Below are 18,516 nucleotides of genomic sequence, written 5' to 3'. Positions count from 1 at the left end.
GAGACCCTCCAATACTCCACCGGCCCTTACGAGACCCTCCATCACTCCACCGGCCCTTACGAGACCCTCCATCACTCCACCTACTCTTATTGCCTCAGATTGTGAAGCACAACACATCACGCAACAACCTACAAAAAAAAATGCATTTTTTTGTAATTTATAGGCCTAGGGATGAAACGAGAGTTAAGCACTTTTGCTTGTGGATGAAAATGTTTGGATATAAAATAAAGAAATTAATAACATATTCAAGAGATGACAAACATATTCAAGGGATTTCGTAATAAAAATAAATAATATCGTTAAGTATAAAATGGTGGGTCACATTAGTAGGGTTAAATATAATAAATTAAACCAACCCTAAATGTATTTACAGAATAAATGTGAAGCAGTTTCTTCAAAAAGACCACAAAATGAGCAAGTTTAATCAATATCAAGATATTTACAGATAGATGAATTAAACGTGTCGTTCAAATCTTTTAAGTTGTTGCGCGTGTGATAACGCGTCGTAGGTCACATGATAACATCAACATGGCAGATGTCCGGTTCGCATTCATACTCAACGAGATCTGGCTATAAAGTACCTACAGTATATACAAGGGCTAATGGTGACACAATGAAGTACACACCAACAGTCTCTGGAGTAAAGGCCACCTCACAGTTAGTGTCAGGAGCAATGAAGGAAGGATCAGTCTTCCGAATGTGATCAGCTGTAGTGAATAAAAACAACACAAATCAACATTTATAACTTGTCCCAAGGCCTGGTTGCCAGCCTAAAATGGTGCAAGCTCACTGTTTAACAGAGCTAGAGAGAAATATTAGTACAATTATTTCCCAAACCCTAATGGGGGAAGTCCAATTACTATTGGTTATCTGCATATAAGGTGTCATATAGATGATGACAGCAAATAGGAATGCTTATATAGAAGCAGATTAAAAAGAATTTGACAACACTCTGAAGAACAAAAACAGCCTTGCCAAAACCAATAACTTGAAAGATTTAGTATGATGGTAACCAGGCTAGCTCATATGACATTATAACCATTTTGACAAGATTTCCTGACAATGTCAATACAGCCCACAATTGAACTATTTTTTATGCTTTACACAAATATGTAATATTAGCCTTAATGTGTCTTCCACTTAATCCAAGACTAGTGATATCTTTCATAAATCTACTTTTTATGTAAAAAAATCAAATGATTGGTTCTGGTTTGATTGTTTCCCTGCCATATCAAGCTATACATGTATTGTAACATACTCTCATAAGTGGTTAAACAATGTAGATCTACAATATATCTTGAATGAAAAACAATACGGACCCGTATTTGAATGATTCCTGCTTGATCTTGGCCTTGCATAAACAATATTTCCAGTAATGTCTCCTTTTCTCCATTCCATCCTCGGCTCAGGTGTCTTCACTGGTGCTGCTGTCTCCTCTTCTTGCAGCTCACCAAGAAGGTCATCAACACTTTGGAGCTCATCCTTCAGTACTTGGTCATCAACCAAGTTATCCAAGATCATGAGATGTTCTTGGATTTCTGAATCACTCTTGGACATTGTGATGGGCAGAAACACAAACAGACAGAAAGACTTACAATGAAGAGATGGACAGATAAAACAAATATAAATGGAGAGAGAGAGAGAGAGAGAGAGAGAGAGAGAGAGAGAGAGAGAGAGAGAGAGAGAGAGAAAGGATTAACAAGACGGACGTGGCTCTTAAAAGTGCCTTTGTTTGCGCGTGTATGTGTGTGTATGTGTGTATGTGGTGGGGGGTAAGAATAAATATATTTTTTGAAGCTGCCAAATTTGAGGGTCCTAAAGAAAAAACAGAATTGAACATTTTACACCAGTATTCTCTTCATATGTGTTGCCAGAATGGGCTATATTTCATGTGATATTCATTGTATACAGTTCAATAAACGAGAAGTTAATATTGTTAATGACATTTTAGAAAAAAATTAGACAGTAAATGTTGTCTAACATTCTATATAATTCATATATGAATCAGTCAATAAGTTATGATATCATTACTTATTACATTAATTATACATATGAATTGTTTTATTTCATATTGAAAAAATTGTGATGACCCAAAATGTAGTAGTTATGAATTATTTGTATTGTTAATTATAGATTTATTTGGGTGTTTATTATATAATTTTGCGTGGATTTTAAACAATTATGCTGTAAAACAAACCAATCTGGCAACACCGTTCTTCATCTGAACATTTATAATGTTGGATAATAGTTGTGTGCTAATGTAATACTGAAAACCTTAAAATATCCCCTATTACCTTATATGATTAACGTTATACGCGACATATTTGACAAAAACTTGAATTCAATTAGTTAACTTTGCTAGCCTGCACATTTGGTGCAGCAAGCTATATTTTTATATTGTCTTCTATCATTTACTGTCATACGAAATTGCCACCTTACACATCTAAAGGTTCTAAACACAACTTCTTGTCCTGATTCAAGAGTTTTTGATCTGTACATTTAAGAATAGTATCCATCTCTATTAATTAACTCTTCTACTTACCGAGTGGAAAATCGCAATGGACCTTGGGATCGCCCCATACAGTGATGTCAGCGTTATTAATTTAGAGGATTAAAAAATTAAAACATTTAAATAAAAAACATTATATAAACATTATATATTTATTAACATAAACAAAACTCCGATAAAAATAAGTTATCCAGCATGCTAGTTAAAGCAGTGTACATCATGTATGCCAGTAACGTTACCTTTGACAAGAAAACGCGTAAACTGCTTACTTGCACACGCCGTGTTGTTAAACTCACTGTTTAATGCCGTTCTACATGCAGTTTTTGCGTTGTTTTGGTTAAACTCACCTCTGAATGCCGCTTTACCTGCAGTTGAGCGTTGTTAAACTCACCGCTGAATGGGGTTGTACACCATGCATATTGAGCGTTGTTAAACTCACCGATGAATGCGGTTGCCTATGAACGTGCTAAACCTTTGCGGAGAGGGCACTTTGATATCAGATTGTGAGGGTTTTTAAACACAAAAAAAACAGTTGGAGGGCCAGATAAAGATGATCTGGGGACCACCATTATACTAGCCCTGGCAATGGCACAGATCATTTATTGTAGCCTATTCCTTTTTATTTTTTGCAGTCTCGACTCTCGACCCATTCGCAGCAGACCATTGCGGTGAGCTTACCCAAGACGTCAAATTTCAACGCTACAGGCTCCGGTTCAAAGATCTATAGAAGTCTATCGGACTACCCTGCACGTTGAAAAATGACACCAAAGGTATACCCAGTGCGTCATTAAGTGACGCCAAGGGGTCCTGGCCAAGCGTCCATATGTGACGAGTTGGGGTGTGAGAATGTGTTGCAACATCACGCAGGCTGAAGACAGACGACTAGAGTTCGGGTACTCAGACGATTCTAGTGTATCTCTGACGAGACCATGAGTGAAGCGATGTGTGGGTTTATATGTGGTGGTGCTGGTGATGAGCGGGTGCAGGTGTGGTGAGTCAGTACTCTGCTGATCAGGGCCGGCCCGAGGCATAAGCGAACTAAGCGGCTGCTTGGGGCCCCCTGGCCACCAGGGGGCCCCCCAATCGAGTTTTTTTTTTTAGATGACTTAAACAAGTGACATAAATGAATGAATATGAATGAATGAATAATTCAAGAAAAGAAAATTCAGATTTCATGATCAATATAGGCCTACCTGCCAACAACTGATGCTGTGTCTGCCTGCGTTTAAATCATGCGCATAATCTAGACACCTCGCGATTGCATAGACAATTCGTGCGCAACTGCGCATAGTCACGGTATCGGTTTAAATTGGAGAAAATAGCCGCAGGGGAACTTAACCTTCTAGGTGTAAGGGTAGCAGTTTGAATAAATAATAAACATAGCAGTTTGAACTCTTCTCCACTTTATTATACCACACATCAGATCACTAACTCCAAAAACCCGCGACACTCCAGTACCAAGTGCGCAAGACCCATTCCTATCTACGGCAAGCCCCGAGGGGAAAAATAGATTGCATACACACATACAACGAGCGCCAGTACATCATTAACGGCATTATAGTAACAGACTTTGTTGGATTCTGTCATGTACAATCCAACAAAGTCTGTTACAATAATAAAATAAAAAGATTTTTAGGACAGTTGAGAAATAATAATATTTTTACAGTTTTCAACAATAATTGTCATTGTTGAACCCTTGCTCTTATTATGTTTCTGATTTCTCATAATATGTCATTATTTTAGCAAATAATTTATTTTATATGTTTTGAGACTGTTTGTTTAAAAGAGTTAGAGTTAGTAAAAGAGTAAAGTAAAAGTTAAAACTTTTTTATTTAAGTTGGCATCTATTTTTTATTAAGTATTTATTTTGTATTAATACATAACCTCACTGTATTCATTTATAATGTATCATTATTGTGTGACATTTATGTCAATAATTGACATCGCGTAGTGGGAGGGGCCACCAAATCAAATTCTGCTTAGGGCCCCCAAAAGGCTCGGGCCGGGTCTGCTGCTGATAACGAGTGGATGGGTGGAGTCGGGTGACTGGGCGCTGATGGTGTGCAGGTGTTACTGATGACTCCTGACAGTTATTGCCTGATATTATGTGTATAAATATGACCCATCTTCATTCAATAGATATGACAGTGTTATGGTGTTACACAGGCTCTGGCTCTTCACTAAATCTTCTTCTGAGACTCTGAAGGCAAGAATTTAAAAACCAAAGTGAGTTCTGAATAAATGTTGTACCTGAAGTATTTTTGTGCTTTGTCTTTAAGTGCATTGAGAGTCGCAGTGTGCAGCATATGAGTGCATGCAGACATTTAACTTTTCCTGCTTATTAATTTCAGGTTCATCATGGCAATGCTGAAAAGTTTTCTGCTTCTCTTCATTATCTTCTTAATGTGGAATACAGAAGGTAACAATACAATTATTTGTAAAAAAAAATGTGCAATATTCCGTTGACTAGTATTTGCACAATTAATAAGGAGTTACCGTGTTTTCAGCATATATTTCAAGCAACAATGCCGGAAGATGCGCCGCTACATGGAGGAAATTTGGACTCCGATGCTACAAGTTCATTTCTCATCCGAGTAACTGGAGCACAGCACAGGTAATGTGTCACAAGATAATTTGGTCACACTTTATATTAGGTGTCTTTAACTACATCTGAAAGACAGATGTAAAGAGATTCATGTATAAGTACATTGTCAAATGATTCCTTTAAACTGATAAATGATTCTGTGGTGAAGTAAATACTACAGAAAAAACAACACTGTTTTCCAGCTGTATTTACACCGTTTTATCATTGCTTTTGTTGTTAGGTTTAGTAACTTGCCATTTTGTGACATCTGGATTAATTTTTTACTCAATGACACAATCACTCAAATGATCTATCGAATGTTAAAGTAACTGCATTTTGTAAAGTATTGAGGTGTTCAGGTGCCATGTTACTTTTATTATATAGGTATAATATAAATCAATCATATATATAATCATTCAATATCAATTGTATTTATTTAGATGTTTCTAATTAAAGCATACACTTAAAACATGTGGTTTAATTCAGTGTTATATTGTTTTTGGAAAGTTAATGCAGTAGATGTTTAATTCTATGTGAAATTAAAAATGAAGTAATATTTAATTTACTTCAATTAAATGTCAAACTAAGTCGAGTAGTAAGTAGATTTTACCTGATGATAACAGGTAAATCCTATAATTCATCTTTTTTCAGTGATCTTAAAGACACTTACTATAAAGTGGGAATGTTATTTTGTATAGTAAAAATCTTTTCTGCAAATAAATAGTACAGAAAACTAATACTGTGCAAATAATGAGAGCAAACTTTGTTTGCAAATGTCTTTCACTTTTGCTTTATGCAAAAAACAATTGATTTTTGTATTGACAATAAAAAAAATCTGTCTTTAGAGAAACTGTCAAAATCTTGGTGTGAGTCTCGCATCTGTGAGTAATAAACTGGAAAATGATTTCCTGCTGACTCTATTGCCTTCTCCTTCCACCCGTGCTTGGATTGGTGCTACTGATGCTGTACAAGTAAGTTCAATTGTGTGTACTAAAGAGACCTATTTGTTTGTCTAAACTAAAGTTTCTGCTTTAAACGGTGAAGGCAAAGTTTCTAATGAAGATGTTTTAACTTAATTTGCTGCTTCCTGAAGTCTGACAACAGTAGTGCACTCTTTATATTCACTCTTTAGGAAGGACACTGGTTGTGGAGTAATAGATCTTGTCTTTCGTATACCAACTGGTGCTCTGGACAACCTAACAATTACACTCTTCACGAGAACTGTTTGGAGATCAACTTCACCTGTAAGAATACAGCTTTTTTTTTTTTTAAATATACTTTCAGTTCTATTTTACAATCCAATTTTACATCACACAGTAAAATGAAATGACTCATTTGGATTTCACAAAGTGCCTTAAGTTGAATGCGCTCTTAATTTCTAATAACACTATAATATCAGAATGACTTATTTCATTATTCCACCTTACAGCTGACCGTTGCTGGAACGATGAGTGCTGTTCAACCTCATTATCCTATATTTGTGTTAAGGACCTGTGAGACCGTCATTCTGCTCCAGTTGCTTTAAATGAACTAAATGTTTCCAATATTACAAAGCGTTATCAAATATCTTCTAAACTTTAATCTCTTTTCAATATCTTCTCTTAAACACTCCTCAAATGAATAAAAGCATTGAAATCAAATTTTGCATTGTCAAATTCATTTATGTAAAAATAGTATATTGTGTAGCAAGGGTTAATTTCTGTGGAGGGAGGGGCTGTGGAGGGAGGGGCTGTGGAGGGAGGGGCTGTGGAGGGAGGGGCTGTGGAGGGAGGGGCTGTGGAGGGAGGGGCTGTGGAGGGAGGGGCTGTGGGGGAGTTTCTCTAAAGACAGATTTTTTTATTGTCAATACAAAAATCAATTTTGTTTTGCATAAAGCAAAAGACATTTGCAAACAAAGTTTGCTCTGATTATTTGCACAGTATTAGTTTTTGTACTATTGATTTGCAGAAAAGGAAATAAAGGAAATTTGCCAGCAGCCATATCACCCTGTAGCCCAAGACTGGTTGCCCACTAAAGCTAAGCAGGGCTGAGCCTGGTTAGTACCTGGATGGGAGACCTTCTGAGAAAACCAGGTTGCTGCTGGAAGAGGTGTTAGTGAGGCCAGCAGGGGGCGCTCACCCTGTGGTCTGTGTGGGTCCTAACGCCCCAGTATGGTAATGGGGACACTATACTGTCAATTGAGAATTTGTCCTTCGGATGAGACGTTAAACCGAGGTCCTGACTCTCTGTGGTCACAAAAAATCCCAGGATGTCTTTCGAAAGAGTAGGTGTGTAACCCCGGCACCCTGGCCAAATTTGCCCAGTGGCCTCTGTCCATCATGGCCTCCTAATCATCCCCATGTGTATATATACACCAATTGGCTTCATCACTCTGTCTCCTCTCCACCAGGAAGCTGGTGTGTGGTGGGCGTTCTGGCGCAATATGGCGGCCGTCGCATCATCCAGGTGGATGCTGCACATTGGAGGTGGTTGAGGAGATTCCCCCTTCTATGTGAAGTGCTTTGAGTGTCCAGAAAAGCGCTATATAAATGTGATGAATTATTATTATTATTATTATTATTAAAAGATTTTTACTATACAAAATAACATTCTCACTTTATAGTAAGTGTCTTTAATATCACTGAAAAAAATATGAATTGTAGGATTTACCTGTTATCATCACGTAAAATCTACTGGACTTAATTAGTTTGACATTTAATTGAAGTAAATTAAATATTACTTCATTTTTAATTTCATGTAGAATTAAACATCTACTTAATCAACTTTCAAAAAACAATATGACACTGAATTAAACCACATGTTTTAAGTGCTTTAATTAGAAACATCTAAATAAATACAATTGATATTAAATAGATAATAAAAAGTATGGCACCTGAACACCTCAATACAGTGACTTAAACATTCGATAGATCATTTGAGTGATTGTCATTGAGTAGAAAAGCCAGATGTCACAAAATGGCAAGTTACTAAAGCTAACAAAAGCGATGATAAAACGGTGTGAATACAGCTGGAAAACTGTGTCATAACTGTCATTATGTCCTGACAGTAGAATATGAGAGATAATCTGTGAACAAATCAATCTCCTCTGGCTCCTCCCAGTGGTCCTATTGCCATTTGCAGAAATACACCGCTCCCGGTCAGAAACAACCAATCAGAGCCAGGAGGAATGTCTTAGCACGCCTGTGTACGCGCTGATCACACCCCTCTCTTGCACAGCGCGAGCGTGTACCGAAGTTCAAACTCAAGATTGCCGGTGTGCTGCAGCTGTGCTAATGGCGGAGAAACAACCTAAACTGCCAATTTCTCGAGTGGCACCTGCTCATAAAACAAAGAGGTATAATGAAAAAGACCGATGACGATAAACAAGCGAAAAAGAAAGAATTAGACAGAGCCCATTGACTCGGTGTCAAAACTCTAGCCGCATAACATGTAGATAAAATGTCACGCACTGTGCTAAGCAACAATTGAAACCTGCTAATTCACTGGCTTGTCATGTTGCTGAAATAATGTACAGGCAAATCTTATATATCGCTTGAATAATTACTTACATCCTGTAACGTTATCTTACTAGCTATTTATAACTTATAGAAAGATTGCAACGTTATAAAGTTACATGTATTGCAAAATACATATTGATTTGAGGACCAAGTTTGTAGTCAAAGTATGGACAGGCCATAGTCAATGTAAAGCATATTGTTGATGTTTCGTCCTATTAGTGAATGTGCCATCCGCCGTCATCGGTGGCCCTGCTTACTAGCCTGCGTCTTCACGGCAGGCTCCGCTGTGGGGGAGGAGCTGTGGAGGGAGGAGCTGTGGGGGGAGGAGCTGTGGAGGGAGGAGCTGTGGGGGAGGAGTTGTGGGGGAGGAGCTGTGCAGGGAGGAGCTGTGGAGGGAGGAGCTGTGGGGGGAGGAGCTGTGGAGGGAGGAGCTGTGGGGGAGGAGCTGTGGGGGAGGCGTTGTGGGGGAGGAGCTGTGCAGGGAGGAGCTGTGGAGGGAGGAGCTGTGGAGGGAGGAGCTGTGGGGGGAGGAGCTGTGGGGGAGGGGCTGTGGGGGAGGAGCTGTGCAGGGAGGAGCTGTGGGGGAGGAGCTGTGGAGGGAGGAGCTGTTGGGGGAGGAGCTGTGGGGGAGGAGCTGTGGGGGGAGGAGCTGTGGGGGGAGGAGCTGTGGGGGAGGAGCTGTGGAGGGAGGAGCTGTTGGGGGAGGAGCTGTGGGGGAGGAGCTGTGGGGGAGGAGTTGTGGGGGAGGGGCTGTGGGGGAGGAGCTGTGGGGGGAGGAGCTGTGGGGGAGGAGCTGTGCATGGAGGAGCTGTGGGGGAGGAGCTGTGGAGGGAGGAGCTGTTGGGGGAGGAGCTGTGGGGGAGGAGTTGTGGGGGAGGAGCTGTGGAGGGAGGAGCTTTGGAGGGAGGAGCTGTGGGGGAGGAGCTGTGGAGGGAGGAGCTGTGGAGGGAGGAGCTGTGGGGGAGGAGCTGTGGGGGAGGAGCTGTGGAGGGAGGAGCTGTGGGGGGGAGCTTTGGAGGGAGGAGCTGTGGGGGAGGAGCTGTGGGGGAGGAGTTGTGGGGGAGGAGCTGTGGGGGAGGAGCTGTGGGGGAGGAGCTGTGGGGGAGGAGTTGTGGGGGAGGAGCTGTGGGGGAGGAGTTGTGGGGGAGGAGCTGTGGAGGGAGGAGCTGTGGGGGAGGAGCTGTGGGGGAGGAGCTATGGGGGAGGAGCTGTGGGGGAGGAGCTGTGGAGGAGGAGCTGTGGAGGGAGGGCTGTAGCGCAGCAGAGAGCAAGGGGGTGGGACCTGTAAGTTGTGCTTGTTCAAATTTTCAGGCTAAGTCAACATTTTCTCAAAACTCCCTACTGCATTTTTAACCCATTCAGACCCTGTGTCCATTACAATGGACATCATATGTCAGCCCCCTTTTTTTTTACTTCTGGAGCATTTCAACTAGTTTAAAGCCTGCATTCCATGAGATTGGACGTTTGTCATCCAATCAAATGCCAGTAAAGCTCTGCATGTAGTAATTATATATGAAAAACACTACATTGAAGAGAAGCGTGGCAGCACTTCACTCCAAACACAGAAGCAAGCTACATTTTCTATGGTTTATTTGCATTTTTTATATATTTTTGCCAGTATTTCATAGTTTGTATGTAAAATAGAAAGATTGAACTTATTAATTAAAGTTAAAAATCGATTGTAGAATTGCACGTTTTAAATCAGGATTTTTTTCAAATGAGTCTGTCCATTAGAATGGACAGTGGGTTCGAAAGCCTGTTACTGAAATCATATTTTCAGTAATGCAGGTTGAAATTTCTTATATAAAAAAAAATCTATATCACAGTACCGATACATTTTTAAAACTTTTTCATATGCAGAATATACAGTTCTTGAAGTGCTTGAACATATAGCAGATAGAAATATCTCAGATGTTGACTTTATGTGGAGTGGGATAATGCTAATGTCCATTTTTGAAAAAAAATTTGTGCTGGATGTAAAAAATAAAGGTATTAATTAATAACAAATACTTTAAATCAACATGAAACCATAATATTAATAAAATATAAATGTAATATAATTACGGTTTGAAAATTACTTCCATAATATTTTCCTTTAGTAAAGCTATGCCCGTATCACCCAACACAAAGTTTTGCGTTTGTGGGTTAGACCTCGCAGAGATTACACCAATATTTGGGTTCTCAAACATTGCCTGTTTTTTAAGGAATACAAACTTTGCCATTGTTTATTATGTGCAATAAATCATTATATGGCCAGTTTGGTTTCTTCTTACTTGTACAATATACTTGGTTCTAAATACAAAAATTAAAACTCCATCACCAATCAATTATTAAAAACATTTTATTTTTTTAAAAACTGTTTAAGTACATAATGCCAAACAATAGGCTACAAAAGTTGTTATTGCAGTTTCTTCATGAGAGATTCTTCATGCTTGAACAAAGCGTTGACCAGGTCGTTGGCAATGCTTTCACAATTCACATATTCCAGTGATTCCCTCGTCTTCATCTGATGTGTTGGATTCGTTCGCACATTTCTAACTGATTCATTGAGCAATCAAGATTGTCAATTATTGGATCAATGTTCTTCACTTTTTCAACCAACTGACTGGTGTTTGCTTTCAGAAACCTTTGATCATCTGAGAATATAAAAATGAAAACAATAACAGGAAAAAGGAAAATGAAGACAAAATGGGAAAGAATATAAAGATTGAATCTAACCTTGTATTATCCTGTTTCTCTTCTTTCCCAGTATCCCCGTTCGGGCAGTATTTGGCTTTGATCAAATCTGCAGTAAATAAATAAGTTTGATAAGTCTGCAGTAAAATAAAGGGCTGATGAAGGCTGTAGTAATAGTTACAATTCTGAGTCTGAATAATCCAGGAGCATGACACCGCATAAAATAAATGAATCTTGGCTTATTCTACAAAACTCGATCCAATAGTACCAAAAACATTAAGAAAATCTGTATTGCAAATGTGCACATGCCAATGTTAGACCAGAATGCGACCTTCCTTAAAATTGGCCCCAAATAGTTAACTAAGACTGATTAATTAAGATTAATTTTATACATGACATAGGCGAAAACTGTTTTAATAGCTTCTCGTGTATTACACTTACAATTTGCCGGCACATTTGATTTGGAAGAAGTCATATTGATCTCAAAGGAGCTTGAACCAGTTATGATCGGGGAAAACACATGGCCATCATCAGATGCAGAGATTTTGCCTGTTTACATAAAAAAAACTGTCAGTTCATCTGTCAATTGTTCATTTTTTTTCTTCTTTTATTATTGCTGCCATGAATTAAGTTAATTCGTGCCTTTGATAAAATCTGCAGTAAATAAATAAGGTTGATAAGTCTGCAGTAAAATAAATGGCTGATAAAGGCTGTAGTAATAGTTACAATTCTGAATAATCCAGGAGCATTACACCATATAAAATAAATTCTTCAAAACTCGATCCAATAGTACCAAAAACACAAAACAATTCTGTCTTGCAAATTTGTACATGACACTGTTAGACCAGAATGTAACCTTCCTTAAAATTGGTCCCATATAGTTAACTAAGACTGATTAATTAAGAATAATTTTATACATTACATAGGCGAAAACTGTTTTAATAGTTTCTCGTGTATTAATAGTTTCTCGTGTATTACACTTACAATATGCCGGTACATTTGGTTTGGCAGAAGTCATATTGATCTCAAAGGAGCCAAGAGTTAAACCAGTTATGATCGGCGAAAACACATGGCCATCATCAGATGCAGAGATTTTGCCTGTTTACATAAAATATCTGTCAGTTCATCTGTCATTATACATAGTGCAACAGTGCCTCCCCCCCTTTTTCATTCTTATTTCCCATAGTGATTTAAAAAAATATATTTATATATAAATATGCAAAATATGCATATATAGCTTATACAAACATTTCAATATTTTGAGAGGGTAGGGAGATTATATCATTCGCAGTGCTTCATGGGAGTGGGCAGAGCGATTTCGGAGTGTGTTGCTTTTTTTAAAAAAAAAATATGTTTGACATAATTTTCACTACAGCATCATGGCTCATGGGTAATGTAGTTTTCACCAGGAGTTCAACTGTGAAGCATGATTATTTACAAATAAATAAGCTGAAGGCTTTATCAGAAGCAAATACCATGTATTAACAACCTCTTAGCTTACAGTAGGTCTGTCTTTTAAAATGTTTTTACTTCCAGAAACCGCCTGTTGCACTCTATAATGTTTTCTCATTAAAAATAAAATATAAACCACACTAACATGTTACTTGGATGCCTGATTGTCCTGCAGTGTTTGCTGTCTCTAGAGAGAGAGAGGAAAGACCATGTTATTTTAAATGGCAATGAAAAGTGCTAGCCTATATAAATAGCTTTGACTTGACTTTTATATGTTTTGCTTATCACATTGTGACAGTGTCATTCATATAGCTTACATGTTAAACAATTTATCATGCAAATTGCTAAAAGTTAAAATCAAAGACAGAGTAAAAGAAGAATTAAAAAGTAACCTAGCAAAATTTCAAAAGTAAGTAACTGAAGAGGAATAAAATAGGCCTATGCACATATAAGCATGTCTGACTAAAATAATCTCTAAATAAGATTTAAAACTGAATAAATCCAAAACATTTATTTTAAGGTCCTTTATGGAAACCCCGCAGCTTAAATAAACGATGCTGCAGATTTTAGTTACATCAGATAAAAAATACAACAGTTAAAACAACATAGCATAATGCAAAATAAACATTGCTGTAAAACAGTCATGTTAAACTGATACTTTTGTGATATGGTTTAAAAAAAACATAGCATAATGAACATAAACAATGTTGTACATTTTTAAAATCATACTTTATAATAAATTAATATAGTAGATACATGTTAATATCTGTATCACATCGATATCATAATACAATGCTCCATATTTTTAAACCCATACTTTGATAAATTAATATAGTAGATACATTTTAATATCTGTATCACCAGTTACAGCAGATAAAAATACTAATAGCATAATGTGGATAAAACAAATACGTAGCCTGGGGTATTTAAAACACTAATGAATTATACCGTCTTTTCCTTATGTATAAACAATTTTTCAAATTAAACATCATTGCATAATACAGATAAACAGCACCGTAGCATAAATTAATTATAGAGAAAGTACTCACTGTTTTGCATTTTTGATGAGGTGGTCATAGAAGAGAGGGTGCAAAAGTTTTTGGTCCAGACATGGGGTATGGCACACGTCCATGTGTCTTGGCTATTTTATAGCCTTTTACAGTAAGAGCCTGTGGAAAACTATGGGAAAACGGCGGAGCTGTGTGTCCACTATATTCTTTCAGTACTCTATGAATGGAACTGTTTAGGTTCAAGGCCAATTCACATTCCCAGCATTTAGGCAGACCTTTTGATTACACAAGCGCCATATTTCACTGATAACTGTCACTCCTGAAAATAAGTCTTATGAATTAAAAGTAATTTATTACCGGTGGTACGAAAACAGCGATGATATCACTTATTTGTCACGCACACTGTCCATGCTGACAAGCACTACCTCTGTGATTTTTTTCTTCAACCCTGGTGAAAATGTAGGATGATTTTATTTTTATCTAAATCTAACATAATTGGTACAGTAAATTTGTAAAATATTTATTTTAAATGAACAGAATGCTTTTCAACTTCAGTAATTTAGTAAGATTTTTTAATGAACGGCATGATTTTCAACTTCAGTAATTTAGTAAGATTTTAAATGAACAACATGCTTTTCAACTTTAGTTAAATTAGTAAAACTATTTATTTTATATATGATATATTTTAATTTATACACTTTTAAAGGAACACAATGCTTTTCAATGGGCTCAGGAACGTGTCACAAAAACCGATACCAGGCCAGACACACGCTGGTGTGACAGAGAGAAAAGACTTCAGGGCTTATGTGAATATTAAAATCTCCAGCAATGGCAAAGCAGTCAAACTCTGAGGAAATTGTTGATAACAGTTCTGTTAAGTTCTCAGCAAAAGCTGGAGAGTATTTTGGAGGCCTGTAAACAATGATAAGTAAAATTCGTGGAGCACCTTTTAACACAATACCCAGATATTCGAAAGACGGGTAATTCCCAAATGATATTTGCTTACATTGATAGACATCTTTATAAAGAGCAGCTAAACCTCCGCCTCTTCTGACAGTTCTGCAGACACTCATAAAAGTAAAGTTAGGAGGGGCTGTTTCATTGAGGACTGTTGCACTGCAGCTGTCTTCTAGCCAAGTTTAATTTAGCAACAAAATTAGAAATTCCTGGTTGTATGTGGTTATTAAGTCGTTGACTAGAAGTGATTTATTTTTAAGTGAGCGGATGTTTAAAAGAGCTAACTTAACAGTCTTACTTTTTGCCCCCACAGCAATCTTAGTATGTCGTGTAATAGGCACCAGATTAGGTGGGTTTGCTGTACGGCTTTTGAAGGCCTTAGACTTTCTATCATGTAATCGAACAGCAATAGAGAAAGATACAGGCACACTGGGTTCCCGCTTGTTCTGTAAACATTTGAGAAAGTTATTGTCATCATAGCGGGGACCCGACACATATCACTGAGAGCTGGTATCAGTTGTTTTTGGTTCACCTCGAGCCGCTGGAGGAGGGTGTGGGCCCTGGCGCTGTGGCAGAGGCTGAAGAGCTCTCACAGGGGGAGGGGGAGGGCGAGCTGGGCCCGCAGGCTTTGGTGGTTGTGGGGCCTGGCGTTTTTTGGTTGGTATCTGGGGGCTCGCAGCAAAAGAGTGGGATAGTCTAGTTCCAGCATGCACCAGTTGTTCCATTTTCTCTGAGAAGCACAGAAGTGGAGATGCTGGAGAGAGGGATAACGTTTCCAGTGAGAGGGGCTGTTGCTCTGGTGTTATTGGAGGCTGTAATATTTCCCTGGCTGTTTTCCAGAAAGTCGTCCTTGGGTGCTGAATCTTGGAGCAGTGCTAGTATGTCACAGTCTGTCTGTGGTGAGCTCTGTGGGGCAGGGCTCTGCTGAGATTGTGTCCGTGAGCAGAGGTGGTTGTGGCTGAGTGGTGTTATCATTGTCCTTGTGTGATATGTCAACCGCATGTCCATTCAGGTGCTGAAGTGAAATCCTGTGGTCATTCATACTGTATCCAGGTGTGTGTGTGCCATTTAGGTTGAGTGGATTGGCACACATTGCAGAAGGATGACGGAGGGAGTAGTAGATATTGTCCTTTAGCACTCTTGAACCAAGTTTGTTTGGGTGGTGGCCATCCTGTTGAAACAGTTACCTCTGACTCCAGAAAAGATTGAAGTTGTCAATAAAGTTCACTCCTTTTATATTGCAGGTTTTTTGCAGCCATGTATTAAGCCCAAGCAGCCGTGAAAACCTGTTTGTTCCTCTTGCTGGGAGTGGTCCACTGATGAATGTCTGAACTTTCAGTCTTTTAAGTGTTTCAAAAAGTATTTAAATCCTTTTTAAGAAGTTCCGACTGCTCTTTATGAATATCATTCTTCCCCACGTGAATGATGAGTCGATTTGCAGTCTTATGTTTCATCAGAATGTTCTGAAGTTCCCTGTTTACATCAGAAGTTGTTGCTTGTGGAAGGCAGCACGTTGTTGTATCCCTGCTATTAATGTTTCTGATTACGGAGTCGCCCACTATCAGAGTCCTGGGCCCGGCTGCGCTCTGAGCTGAGTGCCGCTGTCTGCTCGACCTTGAGCCCCAGTTAGCATCAGTGTTAGCTACTGGCTGATTCAGTCTGTGTTTAATTACATTCATCAAATTTGGGGATTCCTCATTCATTAATACTTCAAATCTGTTCTCAAGATGTATAGGCGGTGGTAGGAGACCAGTGTTTGCAGTCCTTGTCAGAGCCGTATGTGGGGTAGAGGATGCTACTGCAGCAATATGTGATGCTCGTGACAATCTGATGTCTCGAGTGCCTTTGGGTTTCGCTCCCTGTTTGTGGCATCGATTAGTAAGTCGATCGGCTTGTTTCTCTACACTCAGTATGGCCTGTCGAGGAGCACTAGATTCATGGGACTCACCGGCTGTATGCTGAGGTCGTCCATGACGAAGCTCTGTGGTGTGTTCCGTCTGGTTTGGTGGTCCCGCAATTAACTTTGTTTCAAGAATTGCAATCCTTTGTAAAAGTCTGTGGCAGTTGGAGCAGCAAGTAGATTCCAGAGGAGGCATTTTCTTATCCTTATGAATTTAGGCAGTGGTGTTTTCTCTTCCCCGGAATGTAAGCTTTCAGTGGGAGGCTGGTCGAAAAAAATAATTCTGCTTTTTCTTTTTTAGTAATCCAAGCGTTTGAGCACTGTGCTGATTTGCTGAAGTTAAAATTAGGTGATAAAAGGAGATAAAATATAGAAATATAAAAGCGATAGAGCAAAGTGCGTAGCAGTAAGCAAGAGCGTCCGAACAGTAGCTGAGCAGGAAGTCAAACGAACTTCAAACGATCAAACTAACTGTCACACATCCATCATTTTGACAGAAAGTTTAACCGGAAGGGGCGGAAATAGGTCAAAGGTAACAGGAAGGGGCGGAACCGGAAGGGGCGGGACAGGAAGGGGAGGAACTGGAAGGGCGGGGAAGATCAAAGGATAGACTCGCCCACCTGTCAATCAATCATTTTGACAGGTGGTGTCTGTTATGAACTACTGGTAAGTGTTTTTATCATTGTTTTTACTGATTTAGTTTATGCGTTGATTTTCATACAGGTAATATGATGGATTTGCATTCATTATTTCCAGATAAAAGATATACCATGAAGAAGAGCAGATAAATTACTGAAAGATCTCTTTTGGATTCAGGTATTTCCTCACAGATCATCACTTTATGAACATAGTCAATCAGAAAAACACACTCTTCCTATCTGAATATCCCAGTAAAATATTTGAAGCAAAGATAGTTTTAAAGTCTTGAGGGCAGAAAAATCTTCTAAATTGTTATTTCTGAAGTGCAACATCAGTAAAGAAATAATGCATAATCTCTAAATACAAAGGGCATGAGTTTTGTGCTGTATATACATATTGTTTCCCCTTAATGGGAAATTATTTTCTATTCGGTCTGTTGATTTTTCTTTTTCTTTATCTATTTATTTTTTTCCTGTGATATTCATCTGTTTGTTATTCTTTTCACTTAGTAGTTTGGAACTATTTCAGATATCAACATTAATTATAATTAAAAGCTTTAATCTCTGACTCGGTTCTTCAAGAGTGTTTGCTGATACAGATGCAGTGAATCATTGTCAGTGTATCAGTGTAGTAGAAACGTTACTTGGTTTTGTATATTGTTTTTCATTGTTTTCTTGAGGATGATGCATAGGGGCCAACTTGTGTTACCACTAGCAGCCGCTTGAGGGCGCTAGAGTTAATTGATTACAGGATCACAGACGAGCAAGTGAGTTGTGTTTTGGTAGAGGGAAACTCCATGGTTAAACTCATGACTACCTTTTCGCATAAGTCCTGTTTGAGAACTGTTTAAGTTTACGCTCAAACGTGAGTATCCCAGATAGAAAAAAATATCGGCACGGCTTCTTTTTGCCGCCGGCCCCAAACTGTCGGCTATAGGTGCGCCCCGCTGGCGGAGATGAAACGTTTGCCGCCGAATACGTCACTCCCATTTCTTGCGAGATGCCGCCGGCGAACAGCCGCCGGGCCGCCGACTTCATTCTCTCTGGCGGTTGCCGCCGTCTAAATGAACCGCGGCCGGCTGGCGGCAAGCCGCTTTGAAATCGACCAGCCATGTCATTGGCATGAGTGGAACTGACAGCATTTTAACTTTCACATTTAAAGCGATTATAATTATTATGTGAATTATATCAAATTTTGTTGTTGTTGTTGCTCCAAAGTCATTAGGGTTTATAACAGATTTGACTCAGTCTGATTCCATGATAAGGTTTAGGAAAATACATTTAAATTACGTT

The 18,516-nt window shown here is 38.8% G+C and overlaps 1 protein-coding gene and 1 long non-coding RNA gene across 2 annotated transcripts; one reads left to right on the top strand and one right to left on the bottom strand.

Annotated features, from left to right (window-relative positions):
- Positions 1–4,633: 4,633 nt before the first annotated feature.
- Positions 4,634–6,662, top strand: LOC143735325 (ladderlectin-like). Its single transcript, XM_077225485.1, has 6 exons — positions 4,634–4,735; positions 4,861–4,928; positions 5,017–5,123; positions 5,939–6,064; positions 6,226–6,337; positions 6,523–6,662. Exons 2-6 carry the CDS (start codon positions 4,868–4,870, stop codon positions 6,588–6,590), a joined length of 474 nt encoding a protein of 157 aa, XP_077081600.1. The 5' UTR covers positions 4,634–4,735; positions 4,861–4,867; the 3' UTR covers positions 6,591–6,662.
- A 5,588-nt stretch (positions 6,663–12,250) lies between these two features.
- Positions 12,251–14,134, bottom strand: LOC143735554 (uncharacterized). Its single transcript, XR_013203221.1, has 3 exons — positions 13,768–14,134; positions 12,864–12,905; positions 12,251–12,364 (listed from the first exon to the last, which is right to left on the bottom strand). It is a non-coding gene; the product is annotated as an uncharacterized LOC143735554 (long non-coding RNA).
- Positions 14,135–18,516: the final 4,382 nt, after the last annotated feature.

Source organism: Siphateles boraxobius, unplaced genomic scaffold, assembly GCF_051911475.1.
Source record: "Siphateles boraxobius isolate OS27281-9 unplaced genomic scaffold, OSU_SipBor_1 13, whole genome shotgun sequence".
NCBI lineage: Eukaryota > Metazoa > Chordata > Actinopteri > Cypriniformes > Leuciscidae > Siphateles > Siphateles boraxobius.
Note: the sequence above shows the minus strand (reverse complement) of the source record. Positions and strands in the feature narration are given on the sequence as shown.

Coding starts and splice junctions, on each gene's coding strand:
- LOC143735325 (XM_077225485.1), top strand. CDS start 4,868: ATGGCAATGCTGAAAAGTTTTCTGCTTCTCTTCATTATCTTCTTAATG. Junction 4,929..5,016: donor CTTAATGTGGAATACAGAAG/GTAACAATACAA, acceptor CCGTGTTTTCAG/CATATATTTCAAGCAACAAT. Junction 6,065..6,225: donor GTGCTACTGATGCTGTACAA/GTAAGTTCAATT, acceptor TTCACTCTTTAG/GAAGGACACTGGTTGTGGAG.